Source organism: Haplochromis burtoni, unplaced genomic scaffold (genome assembly GCF_018398535.1).
Source record: "Haplochromis burtoni strain Fernald_Lab_line unplaced genomic scaffold, NCSU_Asbu1 Contig_218, whole genome shotgun sequence".
Lineage (NCBI taxonomy): Eukaryota > Metazoa > Chordata > Actinopteri > Cichliformes > Cichlidae > Haplochromis > Haplochromis burtoni.
The window spans coordinates 878,056-899,670 of NW_024582579.1; the positions used below are offsets into that span (position 1 = coordinate 878,056).

The 21,615-nt window shown below is 44.5% G+C and overlaps 1 protein-coding gene across 1 annotated transcript in view; it reads left to right on the forward strand.

Moving 5' to 3' along the window:
- foxo6b (forkhead box O6 b) overlaps positions 1-21,609 on the forward strand; it is a 37,208-nt gene extending 15,599 nt beyond the window's left edge. The window contains exon 2 of the mRNA XM_005937476.3: positions 19,698-21,609. Within this exon, the coding sequence (XP_005937538.1) occupies positions 19,698-21,395 (1,698 nt within the window). The 3' untranslated portion in view covers positions 21,396-21,609. The remainder of the gene's footprint in view (positions 1-19,697) is intronic.
- The last annotated feature ends 6 nt before the right edge of the window (positions 21,610-21,615 follow it).

Consider the following 21,615-nt stretch of genomic DNA (forward strand, 5'->3'; position numbering starts at 1 on the left):
ACACACACACACACACACACACACAAAACGAGAAATGAACTCCTGCACATCACAATGCTGCATATGTGCTGTGCATGTGTGACACACGTGCATATGCACGCCAACATGAAGAAGTGCTCACGGTGAGATCGATGGATCTACATTAACTAATCAAGCCCATTTGTTCAGTTACATGCCAGCAGATATACATGTAGAGCAGATGACAACACACAGACCATAGAGCATGTGTATGTTATCCACACACATACACAATGCTCATTGTGTATGTGTATGTTATCCACACACATACACAATGCTCATTGTGCAGCTGACTTGCCATCCACGCATTTTCAAATGATCTTATCCTCTTATGGGACATCACAGTGGATCATCTGCCTACACCCTATCCCAGCATCGTGTCCCGTCACACCAACCCTCTGCATGCATTCCTTCACCACATCCTCTGAGGTCTTCCTCTGTTCCTCCTGCCTGCCAGTCTCATATTCAACATGCTTTGTCCATTGTATCCTTTGTCCCTCCTCTGGAAATGTCCAGATCATCTCGACCTTGCAGACAGAGGTTAGCAGCGTAAGACAGGTTCAGCTCAGGTTCAGCTTTCCAAAAAGCCCAACCTGAACTTTTCCTTTGATTTCTCATTCCATCCTCATGGATCCCAGTAGATGTCTTTCTGAAAGTGCTGTGGTTGACCTTAAAGGATATGATTCACCCATTGTTGTCTTCTTCACTGCCTTGTGCCAACACAGAGCAGAGCAGCTACCTGAACTCTACTCCCACAGAGGTCCTATGTGTTATTGTAGGGTCTACCTTACAGTATAAAGCAGTTTGAGGTGGCTGTTGTTGTGATTTGGCTCTGTATGAATAACAGATCTCATTACCATCTTGTAAACTCTTCTTCTATCACACATTATCCCAATATTCCCCAGCCACTCTCCATCACCTCTCTTTGCACTTTCCATTGTTTTGCATGGTGACCCTACAGATTTTAACTCATGTACCTTCACTCTCTCTTCTCAGTCCAGTTAAATTCAGTTTTAATAATACTAATAATAATAATAATATTTTATAATATTATTATTAAATAATATTATTTAATAATACTTTATTATTATTTGGGGCTAAATAAATCATTTTATTTCTTTAGCCCCAAATCAGTTTCCTCAAGGTGCTGCAGTAATTCAATAATACTTTTCGTGTCACGTTCACCTTTCCACCCGACCTCACTGACGATCTTCCCTTCTTGGATGCTTCATGGAGACTACGTCATCTGTCTACCTTTCATCACCGTAGCCAACCAGGAGCAGCTCAGAGCTGATCCTTGATGTAATGGCACCTCCGCCTTCAACTGATCTGTCACTCCTACCGTGCACCTCACCGCTGTCAGTTCAATTCAATGAAACTTTTATATTAAATATTTTTGATTTTAATTTATTTTTATTAATTACATTGTATTTTAAAGCTCCAAATCACAACAACAGTCACTTCAAGGCACTTTATATTGTATGGCAAAGTCCCCACAATAATACAGAGAAACCCCAACAATGAGCTGAGGCCCTGTGAACAAGCATTTGTCAGCTGTGGGGAGAAAGAACTCCCTTTTAACAGGAAGGAACCGCCAGCAGAGTCAGGCTCAGCGAGGGGCGGCCATCTGCCACGACCAGTTAACTCTTGACTATCACACTTTTTCTTTTAACTTCTTCCTTTGAGCACTTCCTTGTATTTCATTATTCCACGACCAGGTCTCCCTGTCTGCTTTCTTTCCCTCTGGACGATACACCAAAAACTTCTTGGCAGTTTCTGCAGGTGTCCTTTCCCAGTCATCTAGTAACTCTTCCCTGCCACCTACAGCCTGTTTTCCCCTTTTCCTCCTCCTGACGTCTAAACGTCAGACGACTATCTGACAGCTAGATGTACCACGCCTAGCTACATTCCCTGTCCCCACCTTTCAGTCTCCTCTTCCAGATCAGACCTTTTGCCAAAGATGTAGTGAAACTATGTGCAACTTTCTCCACTCTTATATGTTACCCTATGTTCCTCCATCCTATGTATGCAGCGCAGCCATTTTTCATCACTTGCACAATATTAAGATTAGTAATTCCTTCAAGCTTTCACTTCCCAGTTTCTCCTCCTGTCTGCACCGTGGGAGAACAGCTTGACTCCACCCCTCATGCTCCCGGTCTTGCTTCCATTCCATCTGGTCTCCCCCTCACAGGATACATCGACCTCCGTTACTCACATCTCCACAAGCCTTCCTTCCTTCTCTCTTATCGCCTCGTCACTCTCCTCTTCCATTGTCTTTGGCCAGCAGTAGCACAGTTTCCACTGGTAAAGGCGGCTGTTGTTAACCCTGACTGATTCTTTATCCTCCGCATGTTTGGCTTGGCCAGAATGTTATGTCAGACAGCCTCTGTGATGCAGTCCTTCCCATTTACCCAGTCTTGGACTGGCACTGGTAGTACAGTGGGTTCTCGCCTCCCTTTGGTTGTTTTCATGTAGTTTTGATGTTTTTTATTTTGTATTTTGATGTGACTTGAATTCTACTGAAGCCATCTGCCACGACCGACTGACTGAATTATACTGAATAGAAAGCAGCACATTTCAGTGGAATTCCCACACTTTTATCTCACCTGGGGACAAAAGATTATAAAATAATATAAATAATGTGATATAAGTAGAGATGGGAATACTTCTGTTATGTTAGAAACATGGTGAAGGTTTGACATGATTAGCCTTTCAGCAGCTGCGTTAGTCGTGGTTCAAGAGTTCATGTTTAGCACGAGAGGAGCTGAAACAGTTCATGGATCAGAAAATGACTCTAGCTTCTCAGATATGGAGGAGCAACCCCAGAGCCACATACAAGCTGCTCACCCCAGTCCTGCTCTCAGCAGCAGCTTCTTGTTGACCAAAACTACAGCAAGTCCTGTACAAGCTCAGTCAGTAGGCCCAACACAAAGAGACAGACAACAACACACAGTCACAGCCTGTGCACTGATTCAGCACAAACATGCAAACCTGATACAGAAAGGCTCCGGCTGAACAGCAGCTTTAAAACCTTCTGTTCAGACAGCGATATGAAGAAGCTGGTTAATACTCACAGTAAATGTGTAACTTTTCATTTTGTCAATTTTAATAATCGATTATAATTAATTTATCAATTAAATAAAAATCAGCTTTTTCTGACTTAATACTTAAAAAAACAGGAGAGGTGAAGACGTCACAATGAGTGCTGATGGTGAAGTTTTCACTTTCAGGATGTCGTATTATAGGAGCATTTATTTCAGTCATGCACTGTCATGTGTGGATAATCAAACGTAACACACTATGTTTAAATGTTTAATGTGTGAATCATCATTCTGGTTATCCTAGCACATAAACACTACTGCTAATAATAAAATGTAGAATGGTTCTGTCAGGCTGACAAAAAGCAGCTGAAATGGATTTATTGGATTTATTTGACACACGTGAACACATGTCCATGTACAAAAACATGTAACACACAGCTCCTCATTGTGTTTGAGTCTGTTGTAGTTATAGTTGTTTACATTGACCAACAGTTGAACCAGTCTTTATGCTACCTAATGTTAAATATGGAGAGCTCAGCTGTTATCAGTCTGACAGACAAAGGGATTCAAATCTAAGGTGAATGACACTGAATTTACTGATAATGTAAAGTAATCTTAGCACTAATTTAACCTTCAGATTTTTTTAAATGTCTGCTTTTACTCAAGAATCCTCTTCAAACTGTCCCACGTGAGTGTTACGTTCTCAAACCAGCCTCAGGTTTGAAACCTTCGTTATGACTTAAAAGCCTGTTGCCTGGTGGATCCCAGCATTACATATATTATTATTCACATATTAACTAACCTGCGACGAGGCAAAAACACTTCAGTGGTGCTCACAAATAAATTGTTGCCACTTCACAGATTTTGCAACACCTCCAAAGTGAAGCTTGGTGAAGTAGCCTAGTTTCTCAGTAAGATAATAACTGAATATCTTTGTGTTCTTTCATCAGTGTGTGCTCCAGCACTGACTCCGTATTCTCCTGCTGCTCTTACTCCTAATTTCTAATTGGCTCTTACTAATAATAAACAGTCATGCATATGGAAATCTGTTCAGAATAGCTCATTTGAATCAATTCAGTATAATCCACTCCCACAGACTCCCAGTGTGACATCGATCAGCTCTGCAGCCAGTCCAGTGTATACATCACTGACTGGTTCATATTTGATTTTTAATAATCTAAGCATGCTTGGCTCTCTACAGCAGCGCCCTGCTGAGCGAGTTTCAGTAAGGTGAGGAATGAGGTCAGTGAGCAAACCTGCGATGCCGTGTAACACCCGTGGGCTCCCCCTGGACCCGGCATGCACACGGCCCACAGTCCCCCAGCTGATGGCTCAGCCTTGCCATCGTGCTCAGCCAGGGGGTGGGGGGTGGGGTTACACAAGGCTCTGCTAGGCCTGCCAGCTCTGGCACAGATTAGAGAGGGAGACTCGGCCGGGTATTTCACCGCTTTACTGAATATCTGTGCGAGAAAGGAACACGAGGCAGTTTCTCAGGTAGAGCAGAGACTTCAGTGACCTTTCACCATGTTGTGTTTTAGCAGAATCAGCCTCCTTCTTTTATAACACATTTTAAAGTGTATAATTCTGTAGCTAATGGCGTTTAATAATAATAAAAACATATAAATCAGCAATAAGCCCTGAATACAGTTTTTAGTCTGGGAAAGATTTCTTTTCACTTTTAATAAGCCGATATATGAATCCACCAAAGTGACAGCGACGGACTTTACTTCAGTGAAAGATAAATCAAGTAGAATCCACGTCGACACCACCCACAGTTTTACAAGGTGCTCCCCCCAAATATTGTAGGGGTGTAGAGCGGGGTCAGGTTGGAGCACATCCACCAAAGCTTCAAGCACAGCAGAAGGATTTATTGTTATAATCATGATGTGCATTCTTGACGTATAGAAAATACAATACAAAAGATTTAAAATGTCATGTCCCCTTTGACCTCTGACCTCTCCCTTCAGGTCAAACAGGTGCTGTATAGAGCTGTTGAAAATGAAAATAGATTTTCAGACCGATGTGTTGAGCATAGCTGATTAATTTTATATGACTTTTGTTTTGTACATCACAGGAACAGGTTACGTAACTTTAAATAAATGTACCAGTTTGAACACGTGTACGGGGTCACAGTACTATTCTGTTGGAAAACAGCATAAACTTAGTAAACACTTAGTTTCACTTAACATCAAAACGAATGTTACTCCTGCACTATAACATGTAAATAAACACTCAGAATTACGCTGTTAAAACCTGTTTAACCAAAGCCTGCACGCTGGTTTACTGCTCTACAAAAGAGTTTTAAAGTAACAAAAATTTACCCAACATGAATATGTACAAAACACAGAACTGTTACAGTAACTAATGCCCAGAGAAGGCTTTTTAGTTTCTACTGATTTATAACAGATTAATAATCTAAGGAGCTTGGAAAGACCGACTGAGAACCTTCACAGACATAACAGATGAATAACTTTTGGCTAAAATCATTTCTTTGTGTTACACCCAAAATGTTGCATTTTTATTAAACAGATCACACACAAACACACAAACACTACGGTTGGAAAAAAATCCAGTTCAACTCTTGAACCTATTTTCTTTTGTCCTTCAGACGCACATCCAACTCCAGCCATGAATAAAAGGAAGCCTGGCTACAAACGCCCCAGTCTGGTTTTGTTTGAATTAGCAGGATGGTTTGAAACTTTGTTAGCTGTGGTGGGAGCGCTGAGAACAGCGAAGCCAAATATCAGAGAAAACACTTGGATGTGCAGCAGGAAAAACTTCAAGCCTCTAATGAAGTTTCTCGTCTGCACTTTGAAAGACTGAAAGCTCCGCTTTACTCCACCCCTCAGTTACCAACTTGACCCCCCTCCTCCGTTCACTCACACACACACACATGTGCACATACTCAAAGACACACAAAAAACACACATTGCAGCATCCCCATTAGCAATTCATGAGCGGCGTCTCATTAGACTTTAAGTTTTACCATAGGCCTCTGAAGTATATGGCTGGAGCAGTTATTAATATTTCATAGTCTCCCATGGAGGAACTAAAAACAAAGTCGACCCGCTTCCGCTACAAAGTGACTCGCGCGCCTCGTTTCTTCCTTTCTTTCCACTTCTCTTTCACCCCCTCTTTCCCCTGTTTGTTAGACCGTCTCTCTCTTCCCCTCTGCTTGCCGTTCGCTCCTCCGCCGTCGCTTTCTACCTTGCTCGCTTCCAATCCTTCTCTGCCACACAGACCTTAACTCAAACTGACTTAATTGGGCTGTCTTTGTTCTGGGAAATGTGGGCATACCTTCCCCTTCTCCCCAGCAGAGAGAGAAAAGAGAAGTCGAAAGTGAAGAGGAGGTGGAGAACGACAGACGAAGGGAGGGGAAACGATGTAGGATAAACCTGGGTCGCTCTACAAATAACCCATGTGCCCTGCTCGGGGTGAGGGGGACTCGGGGGTTGGGAGGTGGGGTGGGTAGGGGTGTGTGTGTGTGTGTGTGTGTGTGTGTGTGTGTGTGTGTGTGTGTGTGTGTGTGTGTGTGTGTGTGTGTGTGTGTGTAGACAAAGATGGGGAGGGGAGTCTCAAGGGTTCACGGGTTGTCTGTCAGACTGGCAGACAGGAGTTCTGCCCCCGAAACTAACCCATGTATGAATAAGTCAATAAAACTGTGTGTGTGTGTGTGTGTGTGTGTGTCTGTGTGTGTGTGTGTGTGTGTGTGTGTCTGTGTGTGTGCGTGTGTGTGTGGGTATTGGTGAGAGTCAGTAAAGACAGGGAAGAGAAGAGAATCAGATGAGGGTGATGAGGCTTCTGGTTTCCCAGCATCTGTGACAAAGAGACAGACGCCGCACTGCCAATGAGAAACAGGCTGAGAGAGGCTCGCACACTCACAGAGGAGCACGTCGCTGGGACAGTTGCAGCTTGTCTGTATGTTGTGTGGAAGTTTGTGGGAATATGTTGCACATGTGTAAGGATTCTGCAGCGCTCTCAAACTGAGACCAGAAATCAACCACTTACATGTTTTAATGCTTCTTTTTCCAAGACAAAATAAATCAAATGAGTTGATTTTGCTCCTAAAAATCAGTCAAAAGTACATTTATTTGTATTTATTTGCATTTGTATTTCCAAATGCGATTGTTGAACAAACCTCTTGCTAAGGTTTGCTCACAGTTAGTGTTCAGTCTCCACAGGTACAGCTATTTCTTTAGAAGCTGACTTTGTCCCCTTACTTTTTGTCAGATTACACATATATAGCTATAATTTGTTATATTTAAAAATGTAAACATGTCTCCTGGGCATTTTTGTTGTTGCAGGTAGTTTCATGCAGTCCATCCTGGTAGGTTTGGTGTAATCTTGATCACAAACAAACACAGAAACGTCTCTTCCCTGATCTAAACCAAACGAACATGCAGGACTGGTAGCAGCACTCCAGCGTGTGGAGCGTGTAAGGCTTTGGGTGTTAATACATGGTGGCTCCTGCGGTGCTCGTTCCCCTGGCATGCATGTATTCCTCAAAGTGACAAAGCAGTCCTGCGCAGTGAAAAGAATGATTTAATAAGAAAAAGAAAAGAGATGTGCTGGCGGGAGAGGGAGGAGGGGGAGAGAGAAACAGAGGATGGAAACAATTCACTGTCCTTGAAAACCAATAAGGCTAATTTGAATTTGAGACTGAGGACTTCTTCTCTCGTCTTTGACCTCGTACGACCTCCTCGTCGCCCTTTTCCTGCACTCCCCAATCAGTTTAATCTCTCTCTGCTCATCCCTCTCCCTTTCTCCATCCGTCGTTCGTTACAGCACACTCTCACTAAAGCAGATTTTTCCATGATGGATGGGCTCTGTGGAAAAGCTCTGTCAGATCTTCACGCCGGGAGGCGGGCAGTTCACCTGGGGACACGTGTGACATTAAGAGGTGGAAGCTGAAGGAGGGGCTGCAAAGTGTCAGTTTGTCGTCGTTCTCAATGCTTAGAGCGAGGTGTGTTTTAGCCACGCAGCGACCTGTTAGCCATGGGAACACTGCTGCATCCACATGCCCCCCCAGGCTCTCCCTCCTTCTCTTTTCCCTCTGCATTAATGCAACGGTCTCTTTGGTTCTCCAACATGTGTGCAGCCTCACAGGCATCTTTGCAAGCTCTCTCACATCGTCAACATAACCCCCTCCAGCCTTTCTCTTCACTCCATTCTGCCCTCACTTTTTCTTCCCCGTCTCTCTTTCTCTCTCTGTCTACGATGGTCAAGTCTCCTGGGTAGAAGACAGTTGGCAGGATGCGAGCTTGCTACCATGGAAACAGGAACCCTCCCTCTCCCTCAGGTCTCCTTAGCAACTAGTAGCTTGGCATTGTAGTAATGAGCCGTCCCAGCATGCCATGCTTGCGGAGCGCGAGATGCGTGTGCGTTTGTGTGTGTGCGTGTTGGTGTGGCTCTGTGTTTGCAAGGGTGAGATTCACGCAGTCAGAGTGCTGTGATGTCAACTGATAAAGCAGAATGACAACTTTTGTAAAGTCTGACGATACGTTCATCGTCTTTCCCCGCGTCTCTTCAGTTTCCTGCCACGAAGGAGAAATGGATAACCTGGTTATTCTTTCAGTCAACATGTCCCACATATTTTAGTGAGATTTTTCCCCCTTTAAGATTGAAATATTTCCACAGAGTGTGTCTGACAGGAGACGTGCTCACTGGAGAGTGTGACAGTGTGAACTGGGAAATGGTTATCTGGGAAAAAATGATCAAGTCTTATCTGGTGGGTTTGAATCTGAATTTAAAGGACTAATTGAATCAAATTCTACTGTCAGGTACTTATTATATATAGTTATGTTATTATTATTTATTATTATTATATAGAATTATGGAGTTATTATAATTCATGCAAATTTACTCACTCAGTAATCAGCATGTGCATGTCTACATGAGCATATTGGCTGTTTGCTGATGTGAAACGAAATCTAATAATACTGAACACATGTGCGACTAAAGTCTTTTCATTGTTTCATTCTTCTGTTCTCACTAACTGTTCGCTTAGCTTTAAGCTACTGGAAGGTTTAAAAAACACCAAACAAACTGCATCTTTAGGTCAGCAGACAGGAATCATAGAAGCAACGAACCGCTAACTTATGGCGAAGGGGCGGGATTAAATATATGTAGCTGAATCAGAACAGGTGAAGCCAGATTGAAATGTTCTTTGCTAATTGAACCTTGTGTGTTGTTTACGTGATTGAAATAAATGAACAACCAAACAACAGGCACGTTGTGCGTCACAGGACGCTGTATAAATGTAGCTATGGGCCATAATGAGTGCACGAGTTTCCCTGTGGCTGGGCTGGAGGAGAGCGTCAGAAGAACTCCACTGCTGTGTCCTGTCATTGATCCATCCTGTATCAAAGCATGCACATCGGCCTGTTTACTGGTGATGCCGTGCAGCACTGCTGGGACTGAGATGAGTGTGTGATTTCAGGTGATTTGGTCCCGTAGATGAAAACTTTTAGAGCAGGTTTGGTGTCATCGCTCTTACAAAGCTGTTATTTACTGACTAATGCTCATTTATTTGTTGATCAGGTACACGTAACAGTTTTTCTTTGCTATTTTCTCTCTCTCCTTGCCTGCTGATGTGGACAGGCCTCTGATCCACAGAAAGCCCAGACTGCACATAAAGGATGGTTATAGATATAACGCCCGGGGCTTACGGGGTGAAGTTCATCTTAATGCCTCTGTGAGGGTTTAGTGCACCTACAGGACAGTCAGCAGAGTTTCTTGCACCATCTCGTACCAGAGTACTACATTTATTTGTTAGACTTGTTGTTTTATATAAAGAGATATCTTTATACGGCACAACTGCTTCTGGATGCACTAACACTGTTAGCAGGACTCGTACGTCATTGTCAGGTGTAATATAATGAAGCTAACATCAGCGCACATCTGACTGAATAGGAAGAAGTGCCACAAAATGGCAACTGGCCGTTATTGTGGTGATGTTGGTGAAGCAGTTAATGTTGTGTGATGCTTTATTCAAGCAGCAGTTTGGGAGCAAAGCTTGTTGGGCTCTGAATATTCAACGACACCTTCGTTTGTTCAAAGAAATAATGAATATTCGGTATAAAGTATGCAATACTCATGGTCACGATTAAGTGGCTTCTCAGCGGCACTTTGGATTGAATCAGACTAACCTGTGAGTGAACTATACGTCTCCAAAGCTCATCACCGCTTCCATACGAGTTTGTTATTCAAGGCTACAATATTGTGTTTTTCACACTCTGGATGAAAGGCGGTGAAAGCGTGTGGCGGGGTCCTCCATCTTTGTTTCTCCAAGTCGATCTTTTTTTCCCGTTAGCCTGAATCGGCTCTTCACTGTGGATCAGCACACGTGCTGAGTGCTGGGAGGAGGTGCTCTCCTGAGACCTGACTGCAGGTGTGTCCTGTTTATCAGCTCCTCCTTTGGCTCTCGTAGGTGTCACGATGTTACACCTGGTGCGTGAAACTCTCAGGGGGGAGGAGTCAGCTGTGGAGGTGATGTGGTTTTGTTACTATCATGTGGGGCATTTTCATTGTTTGTATCATTTTTTCCTCATTTTTGTCACAAGCAAAACTCCATGAAATCTGTAATGATAATGTAACTGTAGGATAATGAAACCAGAAAAGGATTCAATCATAAGTGTTTGAAGCTTTGCAAGTGATTCCCCCAAAATACAAACATTTAAAAAGTGATCAGTATAAAAATGTGTACGCTGCAGAGGTGAGATACACTGTAAATAAATTGTAATATAAAAGTATTTTACAGTTTTGTTCTGTTCTTCTAGAACATCATTAAATTTACATCAATAGACTGATTTTACATTTCAAACGTAAATTAACGTAAAATCACTGTAAATGTAATAATTCTTGTAAACGTATCTGTCTGTACATATGCATATTTACATTGTTAAAATAATTCACAAATGTGTCATGATTTCACAAATATCTGTCCGTTATTTGAAAGATCGAACTGTTAAATTCAAATGTGATGCTATGGAAAAATATATAAACTTTTTTTACATCAAATAATAATTATTATAATTGCTATTTAGGGCGATCGTGGCTCGAGAGTTGGCAGTTCACCTTGTAATCAGAAGGTTGCCGGTTCGAGCCCCGGCTCGGACAGTCTCGGTCGTTGTGTCCTTGGGCGAGACACTTCACCTACTGGTGGTGGTCAGAGGGGAATTATAAAGTGGAATTGTAAAGCGCTTTGAGGGTTTCATAAAGCGCGATATGAATGCAATCCATTATTAGTTAAGTTAACTGTATATTTCTGTACATTTAAGTGTTATTATTCATATTGCTGCATTCATTGACCTTGATTATAGGTAATTTCATTGTTTAATCACATTAAATTGTTCTTGATTTAATGTTCAACAGCACTTGAAAAAGGCAAAAGCCCATGTAAAAGTAGGGCAACAAACTGTATTGTCATTACTGAAAATAACCGTATTTTCATGAGAAAGTTATTTTCTGGTATTATTTTGGCGCCCCAGCTGCTGGAATATTACTGTTTTTTTAGGATCTTTTCTTTTACGGTGTAGCTTTCCTTATATGATATCTAAACTATCAAAATAAGAGCATTTTAGAGCAGAAAGATGACTCCTACAGTGCTTTATTTAAATGTAAGTAGCAGAACACGCTGGTTTTGCTCTCTGTGATGTAAGGACAACAGGAAGGAAGCGCCATTATGGCTGCATCAGTCTTTACAGAGCTGGCTCTGGCCCATGAACTGGGCATCTCTGGCACGCAGGGAGGATTTTCTGATCCCCTGCCCCGCTTTCAGATGCTCGTTAATCTGCCCGCTCTATTTTTATCTGCCCTCTCCTCTCGCCCCCGGGCTCTCCGCCTTCACTTGGCTCCTTATGTCCTTCTGCAGAGGGAGAGCCTCAGCAGGCCGGCAGCTCCAATTAGAGGCCTCTTCGCTGGGAATTGGGCTTGCTGTCCGCCCCCAGTCCCTCAGGCTCTTTTCTTGTCTACCTTTTCTCAGGTTAGTCCCTTCTCTCCCAGTGTACCCCACCCCCTACCAGACCCCTCTAGAGCTTTTGGAGCTCCACAGGGAGTGAGGGGGAGTGAAAGGCCTTCTGTCGCCCGAGGACTGGCTCTAGTCCCTCGGCTGCACTTTCAGAAGAAGCTAACTGGTGCACCTTTCAGGAGGCAGTCTCAGCACAACTGCAGGAGACACTAACTCTGATCCAATTGTCACAGCCACAACAGGAACATCGGAAACTGCTGCTAGCAGTGTAAACACTGTAATGCATCCTGAGCACAGAGATTCTTGTTTGATGGGCTGCTCACATCATGACCCAAAGAACATGCCAGATGAGACAGACGTGTATAAATGAAGCCAAAGCTTGCTTTGTTTCCAGCTCCTGCATTAAAACCTTTCTTAACTGTTGTTTGCACCAAAAGTGTCGTCTACGTTCAACGAGGTGGTTCTTTCACACACACTTCAGTGATCTCCTATGCGATGCCATGTTTCTCACGCACTAATCTGCATTCTAGCTCACTGCTCTGTGCTGCTTGTACACAACCACGCATTGTCTTAAACGTTAAAGTTACACTGGTTTCTCTGACCTATTATTTTCCTGCAGTCAAGAAAAGAGAGAGAAGAATGGCATCTCTTTTCCCAGCTTAGCTCCCACCCAAACTCAGCTTGCTCACACCTTCTCCAACCCCATTAATCCCTCAGCCTCCCACTTCTTTATTTCCCTTCAAAGAGACAAGCACAGCCCGTGACATCAGTCACAGGAAGTGAATCTTTAGCGTTGACTAATTTCCATCGATTGCCTCCAGACAGGCTTAGCACACAAGACCCATTCCTACACAGAGCCTGGCTGCTCTCATTTAAGTCTCCCCGCCTGCAGAAAACGCTTCACAATGAACGCAGTCTGTGCTTTTATCTTTTTCCCCACTCCTGCTTATTATCAAATAAATGCGCGGCAAAGAGAGATACCCATTGACAGGACCGTGCATAATGACTCCTGGCTGTGTGAAATGGATTAATAAATAATGGTTGAGCAAACGGCTTTGCCTAGTCCTGCTACTTTTCAACACGGCGCGTAGAACAATCCACTGCTGGACCACATCTAATGGGACACTACATGAAATGCAAAATGCAACAGTCTGCTTGAATGCGCTGTGGAATGCATTATAAATTAGAGGTGGGCTTCTTAAAATGTGTGGACTTTCAAATCCACTGCATGACGTTCTGTTGAATCCTCTTCAAGAGGCGTTCTGTCCTGCGAGGACGGCGAGGTAAAAGCAAAAACGTCCAGAAGCTGGACTCGTCCGTGTTCCCTCGTCTCGCCGCAGCTGAAGGTAAATCAGTTTCCTCTTTGCTGTCACGCGCATACCCACGGTTCACATCCTGCACACGGTCGAGCCTGCAAACAGCAAAGGCCTCCTTGTTTTTCCCCTGTCACCGACACATTGCTTCATTAACACTCTTGGCTTTGGGAATATTGACATTTTTCAAAGTGGCAGAGAGTAAAAGTGCTCGCACTGCCTACGCTGCACCAACGGGGCTTAAAAGAGACCAACCCGAGGCTGCCACTGTACCCGTGCGCCAGAGTAATAAGTCTGTCTGAGACATGGGGTGAAAAGGTCTCAATCTCCTTAACGCTAGATTAAGGAGCAGCTTGATCAAGGCGTCTTAAGTGCTTCATTATGGAATCAGGATCAATAGCCACTAAGAAGAATTGAGCTAGGAGCTTCGGTAGGTAGAGCTGATTGAATAGAGGCTAATGACTTCTCAGAAGCCTTTTATAGCAGAGGAATGGCTCATACTGTATGTGCTGCCTGTGGTACTTGTGTTAAATCACACACGGCTCACGTTTCAGTAGCAGGCGAATAACCAGCACAGACTTTTATTAGCAGGGAGACGCTAACGCGGGCTCTGGAGAAAAACATGTTTTCTACCAGGACAAATAGCACGGGGTCAATCCGGATGTGTTTGGAAGACCCGCGAAAACCTGTGCTTGTTTTTCTCGACTCCCAATAACCGTCTGACCAATTATGTCTATCAATGGTGCGCCCACCCTCAGTCGCCATGATCCGACCAATCCCCACCCTGTCTCTGTGGTTTCAGGGTGAAACCCAGCTGAGGAGTGCCCAGAATTAACCAGGATTAGCCCTGGATTGTTAGGGATTACTCAGGCTGGAGAGGGATTAAGTATGATTGCCAGTTTAGAGTGGGGTGGGGGCGCCTTGTGCAAGTCTGTGCCCACGCACGGCGAGGCGAACGAGTTGTGAAACACCGTACGTATGGTGGTGTTTACATGTGTGGCATCTATTGTTTTTGTTGATTCGGCCGAGCTCAATTTATAGCACCTTTACAAAACGCAGCAGCGCTTCACAGAGAGGACGACCGAACAAAAGGACGACACACGAGAGGAAAACGAGAAGAGGAAAAATAAAAAAATTACAGTAGATTGAAGATAATAATAACAATTGTAGCCAGATAATGAAATAACAGGCCCTGGGGAGCAGACATGTAAAAGGTTTCCCTCGCTCCAACTTATGAGCAAGACCGAGTGAGAAAAGAGACACAAATCGCCTGCGTGTCTTACAGATGGATTGCATCACTTTGCTTCTCATTTTGCTCTCTTCTGTTCTTCTGGCGTCTTTTCCTGACTTTGTCGGACCATGTTAACACTTTTTTTATATTAAGTTTGATTTAAAACAATGAGAACAACATCAAAAATATATATATATAAAATATAAAGGTGCAAAAGCAAAGTGGAGAGTCCACATCACCAGCTTTTCTACTTTACAAATCAGAACTGTAAATTAGGGACAGCTTTGTCTCTGACGCCTGTTCATCATCAAAAACAATGCAGTTTAATGAAGGAGTCAGCATCCATTTGAATGACAGTAATGCTGAGAGGCCTCGTTTAATGTGCCACACTTGCAAACCACAAATGCTGGTGGGTTGGCTTTTAATAACAGATCTAAAGCACGGACAGAGTTAAAGTGCAAAGAGATGTTTAAATATGTGGAAACCGAGTTTGTTTTTTGTGTGCTGCTACTTCCTGTTCCACAGAGCTAACACACAAGGCTTTTCTCTATACGCACGTATAGCTTCATTGATAGAAATATTAGAAAGGCAACAAGAGGGAAAGGAGCAGAATGGGTTGAGTCATTTGCGTTGCTACGCAACACAAACTGGATAATTTGCAATACATGTAATTAGTGTTAGCTAGCTCACCCAGAATGAAAAAGGACAAGGGGGTTGAAAATAATAATAATCAAGAAAATTAGCCATTGCTCTGTTATTGCTTTTCTGAAAGGGAGTTTGTCGGCATGCAGCTGAAGAGGACGCATGCTTTCTGAGCTTTCAAAATGCTATTTGCAGGAAAAAATGTAGGTGCATAGCAGACAAAACAGCAGCAGCATGACATGACCTACTGCAGTCTGAGAGCATCATCTGATCTATTGCACTAGACTTAAACAGACTGCAGGGATGACATCGTCTGCATGCTCACTGTGGAAGCCAAGCAGCAGTTACAGTTTGATTTGTTCAGAATGGGATGCTCTGATCAGCCAGTTTAAACAGATGTATAATGTCCTCTGTAGGTCAGCTTTTGATTTTGACGCTACTGTTGCATCATGGGAAACGCACTGTTAAAGCTCGGTTTGCACTGTGAAGCAAAGGTAGGCCATATCAGTTTCTTCTGCTTCAGTTCTGTCTGTTGTCGTTCCATCTTAAATACAACAGTCACAGAAATCGTAGGCGAGACTTTTCAAAACATTAATGGACAAAACAAGTCTGATCCAAAGTCTCTGACTAACGTGTCTCTGATCTGTAGCACATGTTCCCCTCATGTTTTCATGCTGTATGTGAAGTTTGAACTAAGATTTTTTCCGATTCTATTTGTGCTCTTTTAATCTCACAGAGAGAAATATGAAGTACTTGTTTGGAACTGTAGCCCGATGTGTTTTTAACGGGGAAACAACAGGACATCTGTGTACGCACAGATTTGTGTGTCTATGGACCATTAGCTAACAACTGGACGGACTATTCCCTGACTCAGTGAAAGAAGTGCCAGGATCAGACTCACTCAGTATTTAGGCAGAACATACAGCTGTGCTACAGTGCAGTGCATTCCCTGTAGAGGAGCAGGGTGGATATGAGGACAGATTCAGTTATTGTTCTCTCTGCAGCAGTCCATCTCCGTCAGCATTAGCAGAAAGGCAGAGACATAGAGCAAAGGGAGTGGGCTCCTCCGCGTCAGATCAGTCTTATTGGCAGCTTAATATAAACACAGCTATGGCCTACATAAGCCTGAGAATCTATTTTTACTTGTTTTTTATTCTAGCCAAAGGGTACACTTGAGGATTTCACTCCAGCTATAGAGATGTGATTACCATTATAACCTGCAGACTGTCCAAAGTCCCAGTGTAGTGTGGTCAAAGACATTTCTGACACTAAACACATTGGACAGCTAGTCCCACAGAGACAGAAGCCTGTGGTGTCAAGTAGTTTCAGTACTTCTTTTTGCGAAAGGAGAGGATTTAAAGTCTCTTGGACCCAAAATGCTTGTTGAGTTTGTCTCTATTATCGTAGGGTCTACCTTACAATATAAAGGGCTTTGAGGAGATTTGGTGCTGTATAGATAAAGTGAAATTAAATTGACACCATGCTACAAACATATCTCAAATTGTTCTAATTTGTGGGATGAGACCACCCGTTTATGATGAGAGTTTCTGTTAAACTTCATAAAGATTAAAGGGAAATTCACCTTTACCTGCAAAATACTGCTGAGAAAAGTCCTTCAGTTATTTAGCTCACACTGATTTAAACATAAATACCAATAAATGAATCAGTGCTGCACGTTTCAACAGCATGACAAACAGCAGACTCCAGAGTGGTCATACGGCTGAATTATCACCATTAGACCACCGCTGCACATTCGGGGAAATAATTTACAGGACAGCCTTAGTTTCAGCTCTGTGCAACTAATACAATGATGATTGAAAATAAAAAAAATGACTTTTGTTTCAAAAGATCAACATGATACTTTATTATCTATTATCCTGTGTGCAATTATTGATGAACTGAACATACACACTTCTTTATTTGAGGTTTCATTTGATGAATTACACAAAAAAGTCTCCTCAAGTCTAAACTTGAAAATGCAGGCAGCGTGGTGCAGTGCAAGAAGCTGAAGTAAGTTTACATAATTGTTAATTTCAGGATTTAACTCTTTGTGCTGTTATTGTTTCAGAAGGACTGACAGTCAGGAATCATTATATGTAAGCAGCCACATGAACGTACACATTATAAAAGCAGGGACGGGAACAGCAGCCTGCTGTTGTGGCATAATTGTTGCTCTTGTAGGTGTTCAGAAGCCCCTCCCCCACCGCGCACGCACGCACACACACACACACACACACACGCTAATCACAGCTTGGTACAGGTAGTGAGGCTTTGGGACTACTGGTGATTGAGCCTCCCTGGTGGATTGGAGCAGGAATCTGACAGACTCAGATAAAAGGCTGTTTGGAGTTGCCTGCAGCATCAAACAGCATCAGCCTCCTCCCCCCACTTCTCCTCCTTACCATCACCTCCCCTCTCTTCACTACGCCTCTTTTGGTTTACTCTGTTGCCATGGCTACGCTCAGCCGGAGCCGTCATGTTGCGGAGGAACCTGTCAGGGTGCCGCTCTCAGATCACCTGATGCGGGTCGCCTCCACTGGTGGCCTCTTTCACATGGTGTCATCGTTCAATTTGGCTTTGATTAAGTCTGCTCTCTATAGCGAGCTGCGGCGCAGGAGTGCAGTCGCTCTATTTCTTTGGTAAATGTTGAGCTTGTGCAATTTTGTTGACCTGGTGTTTTGGAGAGAACACTTTGAAACAGCAGGAAAAAACCATAAATACAGCTCTCGTAGGAAATTTCCACATCTGTGAAGAGAGTCTAGTCAAGGCAGCGTGATGTGAGTGGAGGATAGGTAAACATTACCTGTTAGGAGTCACGCCGTGGGGATGGGTGGGCTCTTCTGCATGAATGAAAACAGTAGTAGGTGGGATACAAGACTGATCCCAAACTCACATAAACCTGAATTCTTCCTGTGAGAAACCCATTACCTGCCACTCTGGATGCTGTGCTTTTCATAATGTGCTGTCCAATTTTTGCAGCCAGTTAACTCTGTGTGTGCGTGTGCGTGTGCGTGTGCGTGTGTGTGTGCGTGTGCGTGTGCGGGGCTATACATATGCTGAATCTACAGGCAGCACTGAAATGTTTAGCCTTAGGTTTGTTTCTGGTTGATATTTGCTTTTACATGCGAATATATGCATGTATGAATAAATGAGTGAGTGAATGATAGAGGGGAGGTGGTAGCCAAAGTTTTGCGAGATGATGGGAGGATAGATAGAGAGAGAATAAGAGAGAGAGAGAAAATGAGCATTGTCAGGATCTAGAGAGGCTGGGACACAGATAGGGAGATGAATGGGGCTGAGAGCAGGAAAATTGGACAGGGGACGGGGAGTGAATGAAGATAGAGAATGGCTCGAGATATCAGGAGACAGAGATTGTGAGCTATGTGCAGGTAATAAACAAGGCAGAAATAGATAGATATCTCCTGAGAGGAAAAAGAAAAGTGTGTGATTGCGGGCATTGGGGTAGATGTTTGGAGGAATTGTTGCTCCCAATAGACCAAAAAACCAAAGGGAAGAAAGAGAGGGCAGAATGGCGAGGAAAACTGGAAAGAGTGTGAATAATGACACAAGCCGGAAAGATTTGGATGAACATGCTGTACTTAGTCTTACTTGGCCAGCTGAGATGATGTGTATCCCTGCTAAGCTCTCCTTTAGGCAGGCTTAGATCTCATCAACTCACTCCAGGTTGGCACCAGTTTCAAATGCTGCTGCAGAGCTCTGGATTAACTATACAGCCGTCACTCAGACACTTAAACAGGGTCTGGAGAGGCTTATTGCATACTCCCCCCCCACCACCCCACAGCGCTCCACACCCACCCACAGTCACTGCATCCGTCTCCATTTCAAGCGACTTGCAGAAGGACTTCATTATAAAGCTGTCTGCCGTGGTCACCTACAGTCGTGCTAATTGTGCCATGATTTTTAAAAGAGGTCAGATGAGCAGGTCCCTCCCGTCCTCCCACTTACTTCCACTGTAACTTATTCCAGGCCTCTGTAGTGTTTCTTTTTTTATTCTGGTGCTCTTCCACAGCTTCTCATGCCAAATCCCCCGCCTCCCCCCTCTTCTTCTCTGGCTGGATCTTAGGCTTTCATATTTGGAGGCCCTGCAATCGATACGGGCTGTCTGTGATTGGGTTGCCTTGTGTGATTCATTTCTGTAACCTTGGTGATGGTTTGATGTAGAGGCTGCACCCATGTCCATATTATGACTCACTGAGCGCGTGTGGAGAGGAGAGGCAGGTCAAGGGAGATATTGATTGGCCCTTCACTTTCCCTGCCCTCTCTGCTCACCCCTCCATCTGCTTTTTCTTTATCCATCTTTTTTCTCACTTGCAGTGCTGCCTCGACAGTTTAACCATAATTCGAAATGACTTTGTTTTCTCAAGAAATGATTATTTAACCCTAAATGTTCCCTTGGGTGTTAACATTTATCAGTTTTCTTCTCTCTCTTTCTTCCATTCTCCTATTTTTCTTTCTTGTTGCAGAATTCTATCAGGCACAATCTGTCGCTGCACAGTCGCTTCATCCGGGTGCAAAATGAAGGGACGGGGAAGAGTTCCTGGTGGATGCTCAACCCAGAAGGCGGGAAGATGGGAAAGGGACCGAGGCGACGTGCATCTATAGACAATGGCACCCGCTACCTGAAGACGAAGGGTCGCATCAGCCGGAAGAGAGCAGGGGCCATGGGGCTCCAACGAGGACAAGGTCAGGGAGCTGGACCAGTGATGCAAGGCTCCCCAGAGCACGGCAGTCCAGCGGCGAAAGGAGGTGTGGGCATAGGTGGAGAGGAGTATGATACTTGGACAGACCTCCATTCCCGCACGTCATCTTCTGGCTCCACGTTGAGCGGCTGCCTATCTCCAATCCTAGCTGAGGCCGAGGCTGATGAACCAGAGGAGGGTGGGCTTTCCAATTCAGCTTCCCCAAGAATATACCCAAGCCCCACTAGCACGCGTTCCCCAGCCTTGGGCACTGGAGGCCACTGTCCCACGGTGGAGTTGCCTCAGCTGACTGACCTGACTGGGGCTATCAGTCTAGATGAGAGTGGCTACCCCCAGCCACCACAAATTAAATGCAATGGTTATCCCTATGTGCCTGGACCCAAGGCAGAGGGCTCCTACTGTGCGCCAATGTACGGACAGCCTTCTATGGGCATGCTGCGCCACCACACTCCAATGGAGACCATCCAGGAGAACAAGCCAGTCAGCTTCCAGCGCCCAGTGAGGGGCTATTCAGAGAACAATGCCCTGCAGAGTTTGCTCACTGGAGGTCCTCGATATTGCAACAAAGACACAGTCCTGAGCCAAGGACGGGAACCACACACATTAATGACACAGGGAACCAATGGCATTCACAGCCAGCACAACCACAATCAGAATCGTAGCCACAATCAGAACCACAGCCAAGAGCATGCTCGCAATGCAAGTCTACACAATGACCATGACCAGAACACAACTCACCATCAGAACCACAATCAGGGTCACAAACACCAAGCCTGCCTCGACTACGCACACAGTCACAAGCCCCACCCGGCTCACGACTACGGTTCGAGTCATGATCACAATCACAGTAAAGTAAATCCTAGCCATGATCACAACCCTCACTCCACGCAGAGTCACCTGCACAACCACAATCCCCACAACCCTCATAACCCTATGCATAGCGGGCCTCACCATCAGGCTCTTTCCCCGAGAGTGAGCACTGACATCCTGCAGCCCTACAGTCTCAAGACCTCTAACCACTATGGACCCCGTCCCCACCTCCCAACATCCCCTTCTCTGCCCCCGAACCCTGCCGGCCTCATGGGTGTTCCCCAGGACCCCTGCCGCCTGGCATCCGCACCTCACCCTCGTCATCAGCCTTACCCTGGAGCTCACCATCAGGGTATCACTGACTCCTGGCATGGGTTCTACCCCAACAATCACCAGTCAGGGAATGCTGGTTTCCAACCTCAAAACTCCCAGAGTAGAATGGCTGCTGACCTAGAGATGGAGAATGTCCCTAATAGTCTAGACTGTGATGTGGACTCTATCCTGCTCAGTGATTTTATGAATACAGAAAACATGGACTTCAACTTTGATGGTTCTCTGTCCCAGGGAGTGGGGATGGGGATGGGCATGAGTCTAGGGGCTTTTGCATGCCCCCCACCTTCACACAGCAACCAGAGCTGGGTGCCAGGGTGAACTTACGCCCATACATACAGACTCGTGACCAGAAAGCTCATTCCCTGGGCTGGGCTGCTGTTTGGCTGTAGCCTTGGACTGACTGACTGACTGTGATTCTGTATCATCATTTTGTTTTCTGGGGACTCCCCACACTCCGATGTTGTGCTCTTTCTCTTACTTAAAAGCCTTCTGTCGCCATATCGAACCTGCCCCCAGTTAGCACAGTGCTAAAGCAACC